General features: G+C 45.3%; 1 protein-coding gene across 1 annotated transcript; it reads right to left on the bottom strand.

Annotated features, from left to right (window-relative positions):
- Positions 1-15,894: 15,894 nt before the first annotated feature.
- MYF5 (myogenic factor 5) lies at positions 15,895-17,338 on the bottom strand. Its single transcript, XM_017804269.1, has 3 exons — positions 16,804-17,338; positions 16,228-16,303; positions 15,895-16,096 (listed from the first exon to the last, which is right to left on the bottom strand). The coding sequence occupies exons 1-3, from the start codon at positions 17,308-17,310 to the stop codon at positions 15,903-15,905; spliced, it is 777 nt and encodes a 258-aa protein (XP_017659758.1). The 5' UTR covers positions 17,311-17,338; the 3' UTR covers positions 15,895-15,902.
- Positions 17,339-19,338: the final 2,000 nt, after the last annotated feature.

The following is a 19,338-nucleotide window of genomic DNA, read 5'->3' as shown; positions in this document are numbered from 1 at the left end:
CTACTCTCAAAACTGAGTTTCTCCTGGGTATGCATACCTGGAGAGCAATATGAAAAGGAAGATTTGTTTAAAAAAAAAGAAGGCAAACCATATAAAAAACAAAATTTGTATTATACATACATTTTGTGTAACGGGTGTTTTGTGTAATGGGTGTTTCTCTCTGTTTTTTATTTATGAAGCAACACTAACAACAAATCCCAACAAGCAGAGCTTAGTCTTGCTAACAGGCTGAAAGAGACATATGGCCAAAAAAACAAAGGCATTATTTCATTAAAACTTGAGGAAAAAAAATGTTTATATTGAGAAAAAAACATTTACTTTAATCACTTATCTGATGCGTTCTAACAATTGTTTTGAAAAGAACTAGTAGAAGTGACAAAAAACCACAACTGCCAAATTTACAACATAAGACCTCAACGCACTGTTAGCAACCTATTACTGTGCACAGTGGTTTCTCAGCCCAACATGCATATTATTTCCCCTTTGCTGTTGTCACCTGTTGATTTGGGAGCAGCTTCAGGACATGCCACACTCCACGAGGAGTTGTTCTGCTGCCTCTGCTGAGTCCCTGCAGCAGCACTGCTTCTGGAGGTGCTCTGCTTGCTGCACATATGTGCTTTCCTACTGCCTGTATGGCTACAATGTCCCTACAATGTTTAATTCTCCCTTCTATCCCGTATACTTGCCTTGATGCCAAACATTGCCTGTTTTCCCGTAGAGCTGCAGTCACTCTATTTGATATTTTTAAGCTAAAGAATTTGTGATGCTTCAAAGAAAATCATAAACAAGGGAGTAGGATTTGTGTCTGGAGAACTATTTGCTCATGAAATAGTGATCCAATGCTGTATTTTACAACTAGATCCCCAAATCCTCTAAAGTGACAAATCCAAACTGTCTGAAATCCGTTCCCTGACTGTTTGAAGCACCACCTGCCTCTTACTAAAACACTCCAGAAATGAACTTCATACTGAAAATGTTAACCATATCTAGCCAGGATAAAATAATTTCATCAAAATTCATAGCAGATGGCACATTACATCATAAATCATTCTGCAGAAATGTTACCAGTATGAAACTAGATACAATAGCACATTATTACGAAAACCCTTCATGTACAGATTTCAAAATATAATTAAAAAAAGGTGACAAAATTACACTCATGCAATTAGCATTTGATTAACTGTGTTTTTTGAGCACTTTTAAAGTGCTCATGTTTATTGGGTACTGATTATCTCTTAAAGGTACAATCACAGACCAAGACTTCACTGCAATGTATGGGACTGAAAAATAGAGAAAATGATTGCCATTTATAGCCCAATGTGTGCAACCACATACCTGGATTTATAATGCATGCCCCTGGCTTCACGGGGGAGTCCATGCCATCATAAACAGGCCATGCATCTGATTGAACTGAGGTCTTACAAACAGATTTCCTAAGATACTCACATGCCTGTAAATAGAGGCAAAATCCAAGGACTAGATCGCAAGGGCATCATGGGAGCTAGGAAAAGCCTTTTCTTTAACCATTTAAGATCAAAAATTGGATTTTTTTTCAAGATAATTCCTCAGATTTGATAACCCTGAGGGTACCAACATTTAGCAGTACCTCACTTTCCATGAGGACATTTCTGGAAGCCTGCACTTCCTGAAAGTGCCCTTTTTTCTTACCTTGTTTTACACTCCCTGGTGACCCTGAATTCCAACCAGAGAAGCTCCCACTTCCCCACTCACTTCCCCAAAAGTGGCAAGTGGCCTATGTTCACAGAATCACAGAATCACAGAAAGGGTCATGTTGAAAGGGACCGTAGTGGGTCATCTGGTCCAAGCTCCCTGCTCAAGCAGGGTTATTCTAGAGCACATTGCACAAGATTGTGTCCAGATGGTTCTTGAATATCTCCAGTGAGAGAGACTCCACAACCTCTCTGGGCAGTCTGTTCCAGTGCACAGTGAAAAAGTTCTTTCACATATTCAGGTAGAACTTTCTGCACATCATTTTCTTCCTGTTGCCTCTTCTCCTATTACTTGGCACCACCAAGAAGAGCCTGGTTCCATCCTCTTGACACTGTCCCTTCAGATATTTATAAACATTGATGAGGTCCTCTCTCAGTCATTTCTTCTTGAGGCTGAACAGGCCCAGCTCCCTCAGCCATTCCTTGTAAGAGAGATGCTCCAGTCCCTTAATTATCTTTGTCACCCTCCACTGTACCTGCTTCAGAAGCTCCATGTCTCTCCTGTACTGAGGAGCCCCAAACTGGACACAGCATTTCAGATTTGGCCTCACTAGGACTGAGTAGAGGGGCAGGATCACCTCCCTTGACCTGCTAGGAATGCTTTTCCTAATGCATCCAGGATACCATTGGCCTTCTTGGCCACAAGGACACACTGCTGGCTCAGGGACAGTTTGTTGTCCACCAGCACCCCCAGGTCTTTCTCCACAGAGCTCCTTTCCAGCAGGTCAGCCCCCAGTTTGTACTGGTGCTTGGAGTTGCTCCTTCCCAGATGCAGAACCCTGTACTTGCCTTTGTTGAGTTTCAGACAGTTTCTCTCTGCCCATCTTTCCAACATGTCCTTCTGAAGGGCTGCACAACACTCTGGGGTACTGCCCACTCCTCCCAGCTTTGTGTCATCAGTGAACTTGCTGAGGAGGCTTCTGCCTCTTCATCCAAGCCATTGATGGACAAGTTAAACAATAATGAGTCTGGTGTTGAACCTTGGGGGACACCACTAGTGACAGCCTCCAACTAGACCTTGTGCCACAGATTGCAGCCCTCTGGGATCTGATGTTCAGCCAGTTCTCAGTCCACATCACTCTCCGGTCATTTAGTCCACACTTCCTGAGTTTGCCTATAAGGTTGTTGTGAGAGACCATGCCAAAATCCTTGCTGATGTTCAGGTAGAAAATATTCACTGCTTTCCCCTCATCTATCCAGGAAGTTGTTTCATCGTAGAAGGCAATCAGGTTGGCCAATCATGATTTACCTTTAGTGAATTCATGCTGTCTACTCGTGATCACCTTCTTGTCATATAGATGGCCTCCAGAATAAGGTGCTCCATCACCTTTCCAGGGATTGACTAGCCAGTAGTTCCCTGGGTCCTGCTTTTTGCCCTTTTTGAAGACTGGAGTGACATTTGCTTTCTTTCCATTCTCAGGCACCTCTCCTGATCTCCACAACCTTTCAAAGCAGCCTGGCTATGGTGTCTGTCAGCTCTCTCAGCACTTATGGATGCATCCCATCAAGGCCCCTGTTCATACCTAATTTACCCCCTCTGTGACCACATTTGAAGGTCAGGAAAGTCTGGGTAATCTCCAAGGGTGAAGAGTGGAGGGGTGTTTGATACCTTATGCCCTTTAATTTTTCCTTTTCTAAAAATATTTTTGTGCCTTTCTGTAGTTCCCCAAAAAGCATCCTTTATTAACTGATCTCCTGTTTGCAGTTTTAAAACTCAGTGCGCTACCCAGTCCTTAAGGGAGTGTTGCATCAACATGGCTCTTTGTAGCTGAATTTTCTCAGTATTATAAGACACAACACAACAAAATGCTCCAGCATGTGTGCCTGAGGTAACTGCCATTTCATTCTCAATTCATGAACCTTCTTGCCATATAGTCATAATTCAATTCATCAACAGAGAATAAAAATACCTGCTGGTAGCACAGATTGCTGCTTCTCTGTTTTTCATTCAATGCTGTGAGTTGCTGCACCAGCTACTATGTGTAATAAGCAAACCTGTTAATCATTCCTGGACATAACTATTCAAAGTGCATAGTAACCACTGTGAAGAAACTTCCTCCAATACGTGACAAAGGCAGAGAATAAATTATTATACACTGCTATTCCAGTGTCTATGTTTCATATTTATCAGAAACCTCATTACAATTGTCCTAAGGCTCTAGCTTCTCCTAAGAGGATCAGGTTTGGCGAGGGACGTCCTCTAGAAAGCAAAAAGATCTAGAAACACTTACCTGAGTCACAACAGTTGTGGTGGATTAAGACTTCCCTGTTACTACTGCTCATACTTCTCCCAGGTCACAGCAGTTGACTGAATTTCCTGTCACAAGGTCTCCTGTTCACAGCCCAGCAAAGATCCACCTTCTGCAGCAGCCCAGTGGTTACAAAGCTCTTGCTTTAGGATATCCATTCAGCCTGGTGAAGAGGCACGGGCTGCAGGTCCTAATCCTGCCTAATGTGCTTAATGAGAAGTTTGCCACCTTTGTGACCAAAATTCTTGTTGCACCATGCAAGGGACAGATATGAAAATGCAGATGAGCAGATTGCTCCCATACACATGTCTGAGCATACCCAAGTGATCTTGTCACAGGATTGAATGTGTTCTCATTGCATGATGCAGATCACCAACAGTTTAGTCATGTATTAAAAAGCCACATGACCAAAAAGATCACAGAGCCCTACAGAAAAAGGGGATCATATGCCACACAACTCATCCACCCCACAACCTGGAGAAAAAAGGAGCAGAAAGTTGACTTAGGGGCAAATTAAATGTCTGAGAAGGCAAAGTCATCACACAAGCTGCAGGAAGGACAATTTAATTTAGTCCGTGCAGTGGTGCAGCTCAAATATGCATTGGAGACGCTGTGTCCCAAAGCACCCTCTTCTCTCGTAATTAAACCAGACCCTTCTGCATAGGCAGAAAAGGGCACTGACTCATCTTCCCACATCATGAGTGAGTGCTATGACAACCCATTTAATAAAAGGGGAACAATTTCACATCCACCTTTTGCTTTGTAAATGAATTGTTTACTCCTGCTCAGACCATGAAACACAGGGCTCAGACACAGGACAGAGAGACAGACAGAAAGATGGACAGATTGATCTTGACTGGGGAAAGACACTACATTCCAATCCAGATTAAGACGCTTAAGACGTGTCCTTCACCAAATTCTTCTTGCTGTTTAGGCAGAGCCCCACTTCACATAATGTATTTGCAGACATTACACTGGGACCCAGGTGCCTCACCAGACGTTGAGGCCCTCGGCACTTGTGGCTCTGGAGTCTCTGATTCTCAGCTATATTTAAACACCTAATCGTACTGGAGAATTTGAGCCTTTGTCTGCCACAGAATTTTGTATAGTGCCTAACTCCTGTATATTTCATTGCTTTAAATAGTACAGTTGATTTTTTAAGCTTTATACTTAAAATTCTGTACTTCAACATTTTAGAGAAATGAGATTTTTAAAAATCATACATTCTGTAGAAAATCTGTCCCTTAAATTTCAGAATTTTGCAGGGGAGGGGCAGACTTCAGACCTTTTCCTGTACTTTCTAACTTTTTTATTGAGACTAGAAAGATTAGAACTATTACTGGGTCCAAAATAGATTTACCACTTTCAAATACTGCCCAGTGACAGCTGAGTAGCATGATGATGCTTTGTCCTATGTTAGTGACAAAATAATTGCTTTTCCAGCACACACACAGAGCTTTATAAAAAGAACAATCCCACTGGAAAAAGGATTCTTCATCTTTGAATTCCTGCACCCAAAAGAGCCTCAGCTGGAGCAGCCTTCTCTGGAGAAGGCAGAGGGAGTGAAATCTCACACAAGTGTAGGGTGTCACTTGAAGGTAGGCACTTCTATTAAGACCAGAATTATTTTTAATTTTATAAGTATTTGTGTGTTATACTTTCTTTTGGATTGACATCATGCTTATAATTTCCAATTTTCAGGCTACAGCTTTTTAGGTCACATTTGGCTTGGATACACAGCACATGCTTTCAATATGGATTCAGGTTTTTCTGCCTTCTCTTACCAATTGCTTCATTGTATTTAATTTCAGTGGAAGAATTATAGCATCAAAATTAATCCAGAAGCCCTTCTCCCTACTTCCAGCTCTAAGTTAGAGCCCAGGTCTGTCAGTCTGCCGCACCAAGCAGCACCAACATCAGCTCAGGACCTGATGAATCCTGCCTGAGTGTGCATGTCATCAGCAAATTTTGAGGACTGTTTAATGTTGGAGCAGTGATCATATTCTTACAGTGCAGGCAGTTCTCAGATAATCCACATTTTCAACTGGGTTATACACAGCTTTTCTCTTTTTCTAAAGGAAACGGGAACATGAAAACACTCATAAACCACAAAATATTTGCCAACCACATTTCTTTCTAGAATTAGAGGAAGAAGAGTTGTAGGTGTTGCTCACAGATTTTAGCCAAGTGACCTTCGAGATCAGAATCGAACAGAACTGTTCAAGTAGCTGAAAGATGCAGAACCTCATCTTTGCAGAACTACTACCTCCTGTGAGCCTCTAACTTCTCTAAAGAAGCCCCTGAGCTTTCCAAACATTGCTGCAGCAATATGATAATAAAGCTACTGGGGAAGGTCTTTTCCAGAGACAATATGGACATCCATATCTGACATGGCAGGATTACATACAATAAAATTTAACTGGGGGGTGAAGAATCAATCAAGCATCGCATGACCAATCCCCCAAAAAAGTACTCCTATGACATTTTACATAAATAATCTGGTAATGCTTATACACCGGTTTTCTTCCTTCCCACAAATCATCTCAATTTTTAAGCTTTGAACTTGCTAAAACTTGCATATATAAAGTATGCCTGTGCACAAGTACTTCTACTGGTTCAAAAGGATGTGAAAATAAACTTGGTTGCATCTTACCCTAATATCTTATAACACTGGTTTCTTTTAAATGAGTCTAAAATTTGTTATTTAAAAAGTGAAGGGTCTTATCATGTGTTCAGCAAAATCTTCTCTCTGACTTTATTTCTTACTAGATGGATGGGCAAAATTTTTTAAAATATAATTAGGTTCCAGAGGAAGAATTCTTCACAGTCACCTTGCACTTTCTACCTATCAATAATTGCCGTACTCAGTAGGTAGACACCTTACCTTATCTTACCTATTCAGGAAGAGCTGATTGGCATTCAAGACCATCAAGAAAAACACTGCAATTATTGTAACACTGCAATTATTGTAAGTGCATTCCCTTATCCTATGTGCCACACCTACAAAATGTTCACAAAATGTCCACAAATGTTCACAAAATGTCCTTTGAGTTCGTTTAATCCATGACTTTGAGCTCCATCTGCTACAATGCTCACTTAGGACAGGAGAGGTGATGTGCTGTGTGGAGCTACTGGGCACCACAGCCAGATCAGGTCAGGTCACTGCTGCACTTGCACTGCTTCTCGTAAGGCTCAGGGGTCGGGTGGTACCTGTTATAGTAATTCCTGTAACATACATCTCAAATCATGGCTTACAAAAATTTAAAGGTATTTCCATTACAAACTCTGCCCCTAGTTCTTTTGGGCTAGGTTATAGGATTTAACATTGCAACGAACTCCTCCCCTTGCTCCCAGCAACTACTACTTAACAGTAGTAGTTATCTTACTTACTTAGTATAAGCTGATTGGCAGTCAAGACCATAGAAAAAACACTTCAGTTATTGTGAGAGCAATTTCAAGCTCCTACTTCTGGGCATCATGGCCAAATAAAACAGAAAACATTACTGTACTTGATATGCCATAGTGTGTGAACAGGGTGTGGGCTCTGGCTCTCAAGCACACCGCAAGTTGTGCGAATCGGTGTACCCATTGTAATCACAGCAAAAAGCAATTTTCCAGCACTTTTCATTTAAACAAAAATTCCTCTGAGAGAGCGGTTTTGGGGGGTGGGGCAGAAAATCTCCCAAGAATTACTGAGATGAAAGGATCAACCAGGAAGCTTCTGCCACAGGAGAAAGAAGGCAGGGCTAGTGGGGAGGGCAGTGGGCAGCCTTTGGGGCTGGGGCAGCATCTGAGACACAGGCTCACTGCAGTTAAGCCTCAACATTAGCTAGGCTAGTCCTTCTTTCAGCTTAAAGCTGTGCCCTTGCCCTTGTTTACCCTCAGCAGCGGTAACCCCTCCTTTTGAAAGCAAAGGAACAGTTTCAGATACCAGAGGATTTGGAGCAGAGGATCTGGATATTTTAATGTTGTTCAGGCTTCAGTCATCATGAATATCACTTTACAGCTCAGCACATAAACAGTCCATTTCTGAAGAATGAGAAAATGAATATAATGTAACTACACTGTAGGCCTTCTGGCCCAAATCTCTTCCTAGTGAAACTCCAGGGGCTTCAGTGGAGTTGTGATAAGAATGAACTTAGCTGTCTAGCTGTACTTTATAATACGCTATTTCTGATTAAAAGAGAGATTACATGAAGTTAAAGATTTCTTTCTGTAAGTATTAAACCCAAATGACACTCAAACTTATTCATGTAACCAAGTTCATTTTTTATAAACCATAAAACTTTTTATAGATGGAAAAAAATGGGCAAGAAAAAGCATTAACAAAAATAGGACTATTCATTTTATAAATACGAATGTAAGGAATTATGGTATTGTTGAAATGACGTATTAAATCAAGACTATACACCAAAATACATGCTTCTTTTTTTCTCATAGGCCTTATCTTCAACAGAAAAGAGAGTGATGGGGACATGGGTTGTGGGAGGCAGACATGGCCCGGCCACCCCTCAGAGCAGATCACTTCTGCTTGAGAAGTCCAGTTTCATGAGCACTTTTCTAAAAGGAGCTTTGACTGTCCTGCTTATTAGGAAGTTTAGAAATAACAAGTTTCACATTTCAAAGTTCAGTCATTTTTGTATTTCACCCAGCCAATAAACATGTGAGAAATTTGTACCCTGTGAAACATGTGCGTTTCAGGCACTGGTAGGATACAGCTGTCTCAGTCCTTGTTTACTTGGTTTCTCCTCTACTTCATGCTCAGTGTAAGGATTTTAGAGTTATTAAACTTTTTCCCAGTTGCCCAGAGATATCATCCCTTTACTTCAAACTGAGTAGCTGCATATACAGCTGCGTGACAACTGCCCTCCCCGCTTTCTGTGCTTACCTTTTTGGTTTCAGCAGGAGCTCTCTTTTGCCTGTCAGCAGGTATGTCTTCCAGAGGGAATTCCCAATATAAAACAGTCACTGTCGCTCAGACTCGGTGTCAATCCACCCGTATTTCCAGCAATGAAACAGTTTCAGCTTAGTGAGGTGTCCCCTTCCCCTCACAACCGAGGGGTCTTCCGTGGACTTCGTCACCCCAGACAAGGTCGTTTCACCACGGTCATATCACGAAGACACAGGGGGGTCTTCGTGACGGTCTGGTATCTCCAGGAGACTCAAGCTCCTGCAGGGCCTCTGTGCCCTGTTCTCAGGCTGCCACCATGGCAGCAGTGCGAGGGGGGAGCCAAAGTCACCCCCTCTGCATTCCATCCAGCCGTCCCGGTCCAGCTCCGGGACATCTTTGAGCTTCTTAGCTCCTCTCTCTCTGGTGCTGCTGTACTCCAAGGCTCCTCTCAAATAGGAGTCCATCTATTCCTCCTTTCTCGGAGGTCTCAAGGGAGTTTTGGGGTCTGGTATCAGTCTTACCCCAAACTCTGTAGCTCTGCTGCTGGCTCTCTCTCTCTGTCTCCTTCCAGGAGTCCTTTCTGCGATGCTGCGTGTCTCTGTTGCCTCTCCGGTTCAGGTCTTATCTGTCCTGGCTCTGTGCCACTGTTTCTCTGGTCAGTGCCAGCTGCTGCTCTGCACCCATGGAGAAAACATCTCCCGGCATACTACAGACACTTAGTCCAGTCTAGCACTGTTCCAAATCTCTGTAGCCCCAACTGGGGCTGGGGGGCCCCGGAGGCCCCGAGGGGCTCCGAGCCCTTTCCTCGTGGCTCTACAACATGGCCACCTCTCCAACAACCACCAAAACTACAACTCATCTCTTCCGGTGAGCTTGTGATATGTTTACATTTTTGCAGGAGCACCCATTGGGCAAAACTTCAAAACTTCCAGGGGTTTCCACCCCTTGGGGTCTACCACTTTTCAGCCTCTGGGGGAAAATCCAAGGTCCAAACCACCACAATAATGTAACTACATTGTTACATCACCTGCTTGATGTGTCTTCCTTGGCCAGTTGCACAACAGGAACAGACTCGTGCACTATGCTGTGACCAGGTAAGCAATCTCATAGAGTTTGCAAGGAAAGTGAGGGTTAATGTTTAAACTCAGAATGAGGCGCAGAAAAATCCCCATTTAATCATGCAGGGATTATGAGCTCAACTCTTATTGTTTAGGTGCTGCATAAATCTTCACTACCGACTGAGGTCCTGAAAGTGCCCAAGAGGATGGTGCTCATCCACTTGCAGGAGTTTTATACTTAGAAATTCACATTTGTGAATTCATAGCATTATATATAACCTGAGAAAAAGAGGATCAAAGGACTTCCAGGTGCTCACTCAAGGCACAACTTTAATGAAACGTAGGAGTCTTAGGATAAAAATGATAGCTGCCAATAGGCATGCACCCAGAGAAGAAGGGAGTTTGGTGATTTGCTCCTAATAACAGTTTGATACTGTTATTAGGAGAGAGAATCCAACAGAGAGAGAATCACGGCAGTGAGGACAAAAGCAAAGGCAGCCACTTTCCAGATGACTGACCGACTCGATTCTGGCCTACTGGAAAAGTTTTTAATGTTTTTAAAGCTACTTTTTCAAGTCACTGAGATAATGTAGTTAAATCTGAGAATTTTTGCTGTGATGTGATCTCTACTATCTATACAGGTGATTACAACAAATCTATGCATAAGCATTAATTTTGAGGAAGGGATTTCAGATTTATACTTTAGATGCATCTTCAGCATCACCAGCAGAGACATTTCCTCCTCTTCTTTTCAAAGCACTCAACAGAAAGACTCTGAATTGCACTATTAGTTCAGTTTGAAGATGGTCCAAAAGAGCAATTGTAGAACTAAATACTTTTTAAAATAGAAATACTCCTTCTCTTTCTGTTTCTTCAAAGTATCATGAAAGGGACAGGAACACGAATAAATCTAGTATTTTTTCAGACTAGTAAAAAAACCCAAAAAACAACACGCAACATCTTGCATACATCACTACTTAAAACATGGAAATGAGGGCAACAGAATGAGTTTTCAGCAGATCCAAATACATCCATTTACAAAAAAATAAACCCCTTTCCTGGAGCTGTGGTGTATTTGCTAGTGAGGTCTTTGCACTGAGCTATACACAGGTGTAGCAAGCTACAGTCACTGTTTTCTCACTGCTAATTAAGGTGTTATTAGTTTATTAATTTTCTAAATTCTGTCGAATCAAACCATTAGAAGTTGATTTAATCCACAGTTTGCCTCACTATAATGTATTACAAGCACATCAGCTTGAGTTTTATACTACAGCCAGACCTTTGCTGTGTTCCTGCTAGGTAGCTGAGTCCCACTGCAAGTGGGAGGATTTGGTACTTTAAAAAATATAAAAAAATAAAAACAGGACCTAAAGCTTTTCGAGCTTCTTTGTAGAATTTGATTTTTACTTAGCATACATGTTGTATGGATTTTTAAAACAGAAACGTCAGTTCAAAGCATAGATTCATAGAAGATTCAGAGAAAAAAAGAGGAAAACCATACATTTATTACTCTGCTTCTACTCCAGGTCTGAAGGCCTCTCAGAGGGTGTCAGATTCAAATGCACCTGATTTAATGCACACACTGATCTCTCTCTGGCCTTGCTGACCCTTATATACATGATATCACCTTTTTCAAGCACAGATGAGCAATGCCTTTGGCATCATTGCCACCGACATATTTCAGCCGATTTCCAAGCTGTTCATAAATGTTACTAATGCTCAAAAACAAAATGGACTTCAGGAATGAATGATGCCTATCAGCTGGTCTGGGGAGTGGAAAACAGAAGACCTTTGAGAAAGTAGCTGGACTCTGCAGTGGTTTTGGCATGAGGTCTACGAGTGTCCAAGATGCATAACCTCCTGGAGCTAGGAAGGTGGGGCACCTGCTGGATGAAGGGAAAATATATCACACCATGTCTGGGAAGGGTAGTAACTCTTTCAATCCATCGCTATTCTGGTGGATGGGTGTATCTCTTGGACTGGATGGAATGAACAGCATAAGATACAGTGAGGGTGAAGGCCACTAGTGAAGCCTAATCTAATACTCCACAGAAAACTCAAAAGAAATCATGAGAAAAAACAGCTCTTCTGTCTCTTTTTTAGCCATTTCACTAATCCAGTTGGCTCTAGGAGAAGCCTGGCCCTGATGCCCAGGAGCAGCAGCACATGGACAGATGCATTGCTTGCTCCCTCCACATTTGGGGGTGAACTTCTCCATCCCTCACACAGGGTCAAATCAGCCAGCAGGATCCCAGCCCAGTCTGCAGCTGGCCAAGCTCATTAGGTCTTTAGTTGCCAGGAAGGCAGTTGTGACCAGCTGTAAGGCTGATACCCAGTGCAGAGCCTGCCAAAGGTCAGCAGTAATCAGCTGGCCAGCTGCGGGTCCTCCAGGGACTCCAAGGTCCAGCTGAGAGGAGTAAGGAGAAGTGATGAGTGAGTCGAGGGCTCTGCAGAGGAAGAGGAAGGAGATGGAGAAAGAGAAGGAGAAGGAGAAGGAAGGAGAGAGTGAGGAAGGAAGGGAGGAGGAGGTGCCTGCTGTGGTTAAGTCTAACTATTCCTGACAAGAAGGCTGAGATGCGAAGATGAAGATGCTGAATTTCCACTGAAATGTAGCTGTGAATTTGAAGTGTTCCTGGGCATCAGTATGACTTAAGACTCTTTCATCCTCCAAAAACTAATTACTAAGAGTTTATCATTTTAAGCCTCACCACAGGAGAAAAAAAGATGTTGATCTTTTCCTACAGGCAAAATGAGTGTTTTTCCGTACAAGCAGCTCAAGAAATTTGAACATAAAGCAAGTAGGACTGCTATCTTGATGATGTATTAAAGGGTCTTTTCCAGGTTTCTATGTTAGTTTTGTAATGTACAGTGGGCCTTTTGATCTGAATTTAAAACGTGTATTTCTCTAACGGTCTCTGCTTTTTTAAAGGTTTCTTAAGAAAGATAAAAGACATTAAAAACTACACACACGCGCACACACAAAAGAAGCTCAGCTGCCTCCCTCAGTCATTAACCAAAAAAAGTATGATTTTCAGAAGTAAAATTAAAATACAACATTAATTATGGGGTTTTTTTTTAATTGTAGAGAATTATGCCCTTCCTTGCAGTGACAGATAGACAGAAAACTCGCAGGTCCTGTGTTAAATTCACTATTCTGACACTCATGAGGCATCCTTGTTTGCCTGCCTGTGAGGCCACTGCACGCTATCTCAGAGCCTGAAGCACTCAGCCACATAGTAAGAGTTAGGATAGGTGGAGCTCAGATTTTCTAGACCATCATCTTCTTATGTATTTCTGGGCACCACCTTCCTTAAATGAACATGTTTCATAGAGAATACAAATCTTTTTTTTCAGTTTCACATCCTATTATTATTATTAAATATGCAAAATCTGACCACAACAGTGTATCTTCCAAGACCACAGCCTTTTATACCTTGTTCTTCCCAATCCACAGACTAAAGGCAGTTTCATGGTGCTCACTTCCTTATGAGGATTACTGCATATTTTGGCTCATGGGAGCTTTTTTCATAGATGTCCTATAATTAAGATTTTGTTTCCTTGATGTGTATAACAAAATCCACAGATAGTAAACTAGCCTAGTAGGACTTAGGAAGCTATGGACAAACATCCCACAGACGGAATGCTTCTCCTCACACTCTGAAAAACTGCTTCTCAGAAGTATTGACCTTTTTGCAACTCTTAAAATGTCTGCCAGCCAAAGAGAGGTGTACATTACCAACATGTGATTTGCTAGTGTTACTCTGCATACTTCACCCAAGATCACTTGCCAAGGTCAGCACAGTGCAGATTGAAATGTTGAAAGTTCTCCAGCTTAGCTTACTTTAAAATACCATTTAAAATCATCTGCACTGTATTAGGTCTTTGGGAATAATCCGTATCCTTGGGATGGTATTTTGGTTAGGAGGAGCGAACACTGCAGCAATGTGTGAGAAATCATCAAATAAAACTAGTGATGTTCACAATCTTGCATAAAGATTCCTATGAACAGATGGCTCAGGAAGTGATCCCCCGTAACCAAGACAGACTCTGTTTGTGTTAAGGCACGTGCATACTCCTGAAGCATCTGTAATGACAAGAGTGTGTGAACACCTTTTTTGTACCTCTGCACAACCTCAACCCAGGGTTTTCAAACCACTTTTTCTACTCTGTGATTACCTGGGACATACCTATACACCCAGAAAGCCCATTCTGTAAAGGCTCCTCCTAAAATACTCTGCTGAAAAAAAAACATTTACCTCAAGGTCACACAGCAAGGGCAGAAAGTGATTTTGAGGGAAGCTGTGCACAAGGGGCAGGCTGTCCTTGCCCCTATGTCAGATGCACATCTGCTACCACCCAGCTGCAGGCTCAGGCAGGCAGGTAGGTGCCAGTTCACTTTCTCTGTAGCCCTTTGTGGGGGGCACGGTCCCTCAATGTGCTGTGGGGATGGAGCCATCCCTAAGTTAGGCTTCTTTCATCCTCAGTTCAGAGATGCTGCCAAACAGCAGTCAGGTGGTAACTTCTGGTGACATGACTAAGCTGGGCTCAGTTCAAGTGAAAGATTTATCAGAGGTGAAATACCACTTCCAGGCCCCTTGGCCACTGACTGCTAGCAACATAAACACAACCAGCAAATACATTCTTATGCCACTCTAGTAAGGCGTATATCCCTTCCTACTCAGAGTATTTATCATATGAGACATTTCTAGATGCACTGAAGGAGCCCGACTCTTCATCTCATCTCTGTCTTTTTACTTTTTTTTTTTTTNATGCACTGAAGGAGCCCGACTCTTCATCTCATCTCTTTTTTTTTTTTTTTTTTTTTTTTTTTTTTTTTTTTTTTTTGGTGGGAGAGGCAGCTAGACAAGTTGAATTACAACTAAAGGAGTGCAAAAAGCTGGAATTTTTTTATGGTAGAAAGACTTAGATTGAATGCCTGGAAGGAGATACTTGTTAAGTCTGAAACAGATGAAGATTTAACCTGGTTATTTCTAGACCCAATGTAGAGTAATGAATTTTTATCCTGACTGGCAAGACCTAAGTCACTAGGAGCAAATAAATGTATATTGCTTTCTGAATATTGTGAAATACACCTCATGGCTTGTGAAAAAGATATACGTGGTTTATACTTACTAATTTTACTAAATTTGTCTCTGCCAGAGAGTAAAATTCCCCATCAGAGGATCAGAGCTATATCATACAGTTGTTTTGAGAGGAGAGTCACCATGCAATTTTAGGGCCAAATCCTGGAATACACAGTCAGTCTTCATACCCAGTCAAAGAAACAAGAGCTTTACTGGTGCGGAGAAAGGAAGAAGGGGAGGGAAGGATAGAAAAATAGAACTATAAAGTACCACTTTTACTGAAAATAAATATGACTATGAAATACCACTTTTACAGAAAATAAAGGAAACTGTGCCCATAACAGGACCTCTAATGGGAAAATTTAACCCTCCACATTTTTGTTTCTCCATGAGCAGTCTCAGAACGATATGCACTGGTGAAGTGAGAAACAAGTTCCTAGGCCCCAGCCCGGCAAGACGCTCTATCTCCCGGCTCGGGACCACCGTGATGAGGCGGGGGCAACCTAGGCTGGGTGACGGCTGAACAGGAGTGCAGGCGGGAGCCCCGCAACCGGGTCTCGCTGCCCTCCCCCATACCAGGGAATGCAGTTAAAGAACCAGTCGGTCAGACAGCTCTCTCACAGCACGTTTTTATTTGCAGCGGGGTTTCCAGGGTAGTGCGTGTGTCCCGAGCCCCGGGGTCTGCCTGCCTCAGGGATATCCCGGGCCGGGGCCCGGAAGGACGCTTTGCCTTCAGCCCCAGAGAGAGACGGCGGCCCAAGGGGCACCGGGGCTGCCCCACTCGCCCGAGAAGCATTTGCAGGAGGCGGCTGGGCGCGGGGGCGACTCCGGCGGGCGGGCAGTAGCCCCGGCTGCGGCAGCAGGCGCGGGGTGCCGGCCCTTCTGGCCCCTCATAGCGCCTGGTAGGTCCGTCGGGCCGGCGGCGTCCCGGGCGTCCCCGGCCCCGAGTCGATACTGGCGCTGGGCGAGAGAGAGTCGGCGTCGCGGAGGGGCAGCCCTGGTTCCTCCCCCGGGGAGAGACGGTCCACGATGCTGGAGAGGCAGTCCAGGCTGGACAGGGAGCTGCTCTGATCGGCGGCGTACGCTGCACCGAGGGTGGGGGGGAAGGGGTACGGGGGCACGGCAGCGCGTTACCGCAGGGTCCCGCGCTGCCTTCCCCAAAATGCCACGGGGAGCGCGGGGGCCGCGGCTCGGGTCGGGTCGAGTCCAGCTTACCGTGGGCCATCTCGGAGCAGTAGACCGCGTCGAAGCTGCTGCCTCTCGCCGACCAGACGGGGCTGCCGCAGTCGGCCTGCAAGACAGCGAGGGGCGAGTGCTGGCCCAGCCGCCCCCGCCCAGGGGCCAGCGGGACGCTCCCCGAGAAGGGAAAGCGCCTTGAAGACCGGCGGGGTGGGAGCCCCGGCGCCCGCGGGGCAGCGAGGCAGCAGCCCCCCGGCCACGCTGCCGCAGCTGGGCAGCGCCTTCCCCGCCTCCCCCCGCCCCATACCGAACCCCTCTGCGGCACCGCGCTGAGAGGAGAAGAGGAGACGCCTAGACCCCGGGGCAGGAGCGCCTGAAGGGTGCCCTCGGACAGCGCTAGTGCCCCCCCCCAAGCATCCCCAGACAGCCCACGTTCGTGCTCAACGGTAAATCTGGGAAGGGGCCTGTTAAAAAGAAAACCACCCGCCTTTTCCTGATGTCCGGATGCATTCGACCCGTCCCACACCCATGGGACTGGTCCCACGATGCTAGGGCGAGGGGGACCTGTCCGAGGGCCTTCCTGGGGTCTCCACAGCCCTGCCTCTCTCTTACCATCCCATCGGAGCAGCTGGAAGTGGGGCTGGTCGGTTCGGAGCAGCTCTGTCCTGGCAGGTGATAGTAGTTTTCTACCTGTTCCCTCAAGAGCTCCTGGAGGCTCTCGATGTATCTGATGGCGTTTCTCAGGATCTCTACTTTGGGGAGTCTCTGGTTGGGGTTGGCAGTGGTGCATCTCTTCAGGGTCTCAAAAGCCTGGTTCACTTTCTTCAGCCTCCTCCTCTCCCTCATGGTGGCCGCCTTCCGCCGGTCCATTGTGGTGGATTTTCTTTTGCAGGCTTTGCAAGCCCACATGAGGCAGTGACCGGCCTGGTGGTGGCCAGTGGGAGCTCGGACATGCTCCTCTTCCTCGGAGCAGGCGGGCTCGGGGTGTTCGTGGGCGCCGAAGGGGGTCAGGTCCCTGGGCTCAAAATCCTCGGGGAACTCGGCCTCCGGGGAGGAGAGGCAGGAGCTGTCGTAGAAGAGCTCGGACGGGGAGAACTTGCAGCTGTCCATCACCTCCATCCCTGCTGCGAAGGCGTCAGTGCGGGACGGCAGCCACTGACTCTCGGCGAGGCGCTCTGCAGCGCGGTGGGGCAATTTGCTCCGTAATTAGCGACCCAAGACCAAGTGTCTTTCGGGTGATGCAGGGGGCCCTTATATATACATGGAAAGGGAGGCTGGTCTGCAGCGGCCAGTCTTTATTAGCATATCCCACCACAGCCTCTGCCGGTGGCTGTCTGGACAAGCCCCCTCCAGTCCCCAGGAGACAATTTGCTCCGCACCGCTCCTTTGGAGAGCCGAGAGCTGGGCATTTTTCTAATGAACGACCTCCCCAGAACTGGTTGCGACATCTCCGAAGTTTCAGCCAATTCTGGGAATTTTCAGTTTTGGTATGGAAAGATAGAGGGGGGCAGTGGACGTGCACAAACCATCGACATTTCCAACAGAGTCCTTCCTCGTTCCATTGTTCCTATCTCCCATCACACGTTGCCTCGGGGAATTAACGCTGAGCATCCCCATAGCATCTACAGTGTCTACTTGCATATCTTTATTTCCCACAGTCCGTGGTCCAGGTCTGTGGTCCAGGTCCTGAAACAATCTACCCTTCTTTTTAGATCTAAGATGTGTTCATTTATATCGAGGACAGCGTTGTCCTGTAGTTAAAGTTTGTGTCACCAACTGATTAAATTTACAAATTGGGGGACAAAAAGACTCAGCTACTTATGGCCGGGAGAGACGAGGAGGGGGAAACCCAGATTTTAGTGCTGTCGGATCGGGCCACGGGGAAAGGTATTCACAAAAGAAAAGTGTATGTGTTTGCTCCGAAACAAATCCCCTTCCCATTCTTTCTCCTACTCGTGTGACCTGGTGCTGCTAGAGACACGACAGTCAAGCAGTGCCTTGGGTTTGCTAATTTTCTGCTTTCAGGCAAACTTGTACCGTTACAGATGCGTCCCAGCTGCCAGTGCAACAAACCCCTCCTGGAAGTGTAAAATTTCTAACCCCGCAATCCCTAAGTAACTTTACACAAGCCGGGGACAAAAGCCTTGCAGATCCCCAGCCGCAGCAGTAGCCGAGCAGAGCGGTGCAAGGGTCATTAGAGTGGTAATGAAGCCATTTAACAGGCATTTGCTAACGCGCAGGAATCCTTTGGTTTCATCCAGGTGGCTTTTGTAGCTGAGGAAAATATTACGAGAAGGCAAAGGAAACCTTCCCTACCTGGGAATAAAATTATATGACCTAGGTTAACTCAAACGGAGAGCAAGTGAACCAGCAGCGGTTCAAACACTACGGAGTCTGTCCGTGTGCCCAGGAAAAAGGTGTCTTCAGTTAGCCTCCCTTCAGGAAGAGGTAATGCGGTGGCATGGCGAGCCGGTTGTCTCAAGGAGCCGCTGATCAAGTGAGCAAGGCAGGTAGGGAGTATCTTCTGAGAGAGGTGCCCTGTAGCAGCGCACATCGCTGGAAAGCGATCCTCACGGGAGAGGCAGAGAGCAGCCAGCAGCTCGGTCGGGGCTGAGGCTGGAGGGACCCCATCTGCTCCTTTTTTCCCCTCCACCACCACCCCCGAATCCCCAAAGGCGGATTTCCACTCTAAGGCTAAAACTTTTCCTAAAAAACAACCATGCACACACCCTTCTTCCTTCGAGCAGACGCGTGATTATCTAAAGTCTGTGGAAGGCTACATCTGCACTACTTTGGTTTATTTGGGGCCATAAATAGGGGGAGCCCCCTTTGAAATGAATACTGTAGGAAAAGCAGAGAGTTGATAAAGGAGTAAAGTTACAGAAAGGGGAAAGCTCAGAATTTCAGGCTTCTGTAGCTCTGAGATGCAGGTTGCTGTTTTGTTGGGCTGCATCTGAAACAGGGCAGTTGTCTACTGTTTTGCTAAGACAGTGTCCGTCAGAAGGGGTTCTGCTCGGCAGTAACTTGAACTCTGCACTGGGATGTGGCGAGCACACACAGAGATACAGACACATATATGCAATTTGATTTAGAACGTTTGCGCTGGGTAAAATAGACCTGTTTACATATTCATGTTTCATGCACAAA

The sequence above is a fragment of the Lepidothrix coronata genome, unplaced genomic scaffold, assembly GCF_001604755.1.
Source record: "Lepidothrix coronata isolate B3197 unplaced genomic scaffold, Lepidothrix_coronata-1.0 Scaffold9, whole genome shotgun sequence".
In the NCBI taxonomy this organism is placed as follows: Eukaryota; Metazoa; Chordata; class Aves; order Passeriformes; family Pipridae; genus Lepidothrix; species Lepidothrix coronata.
The sequence above is the reverse complement of the archived record's forward strand: the minus strand, read 5'-3'. Positions and strand labels throughout refer to the sequence as shown.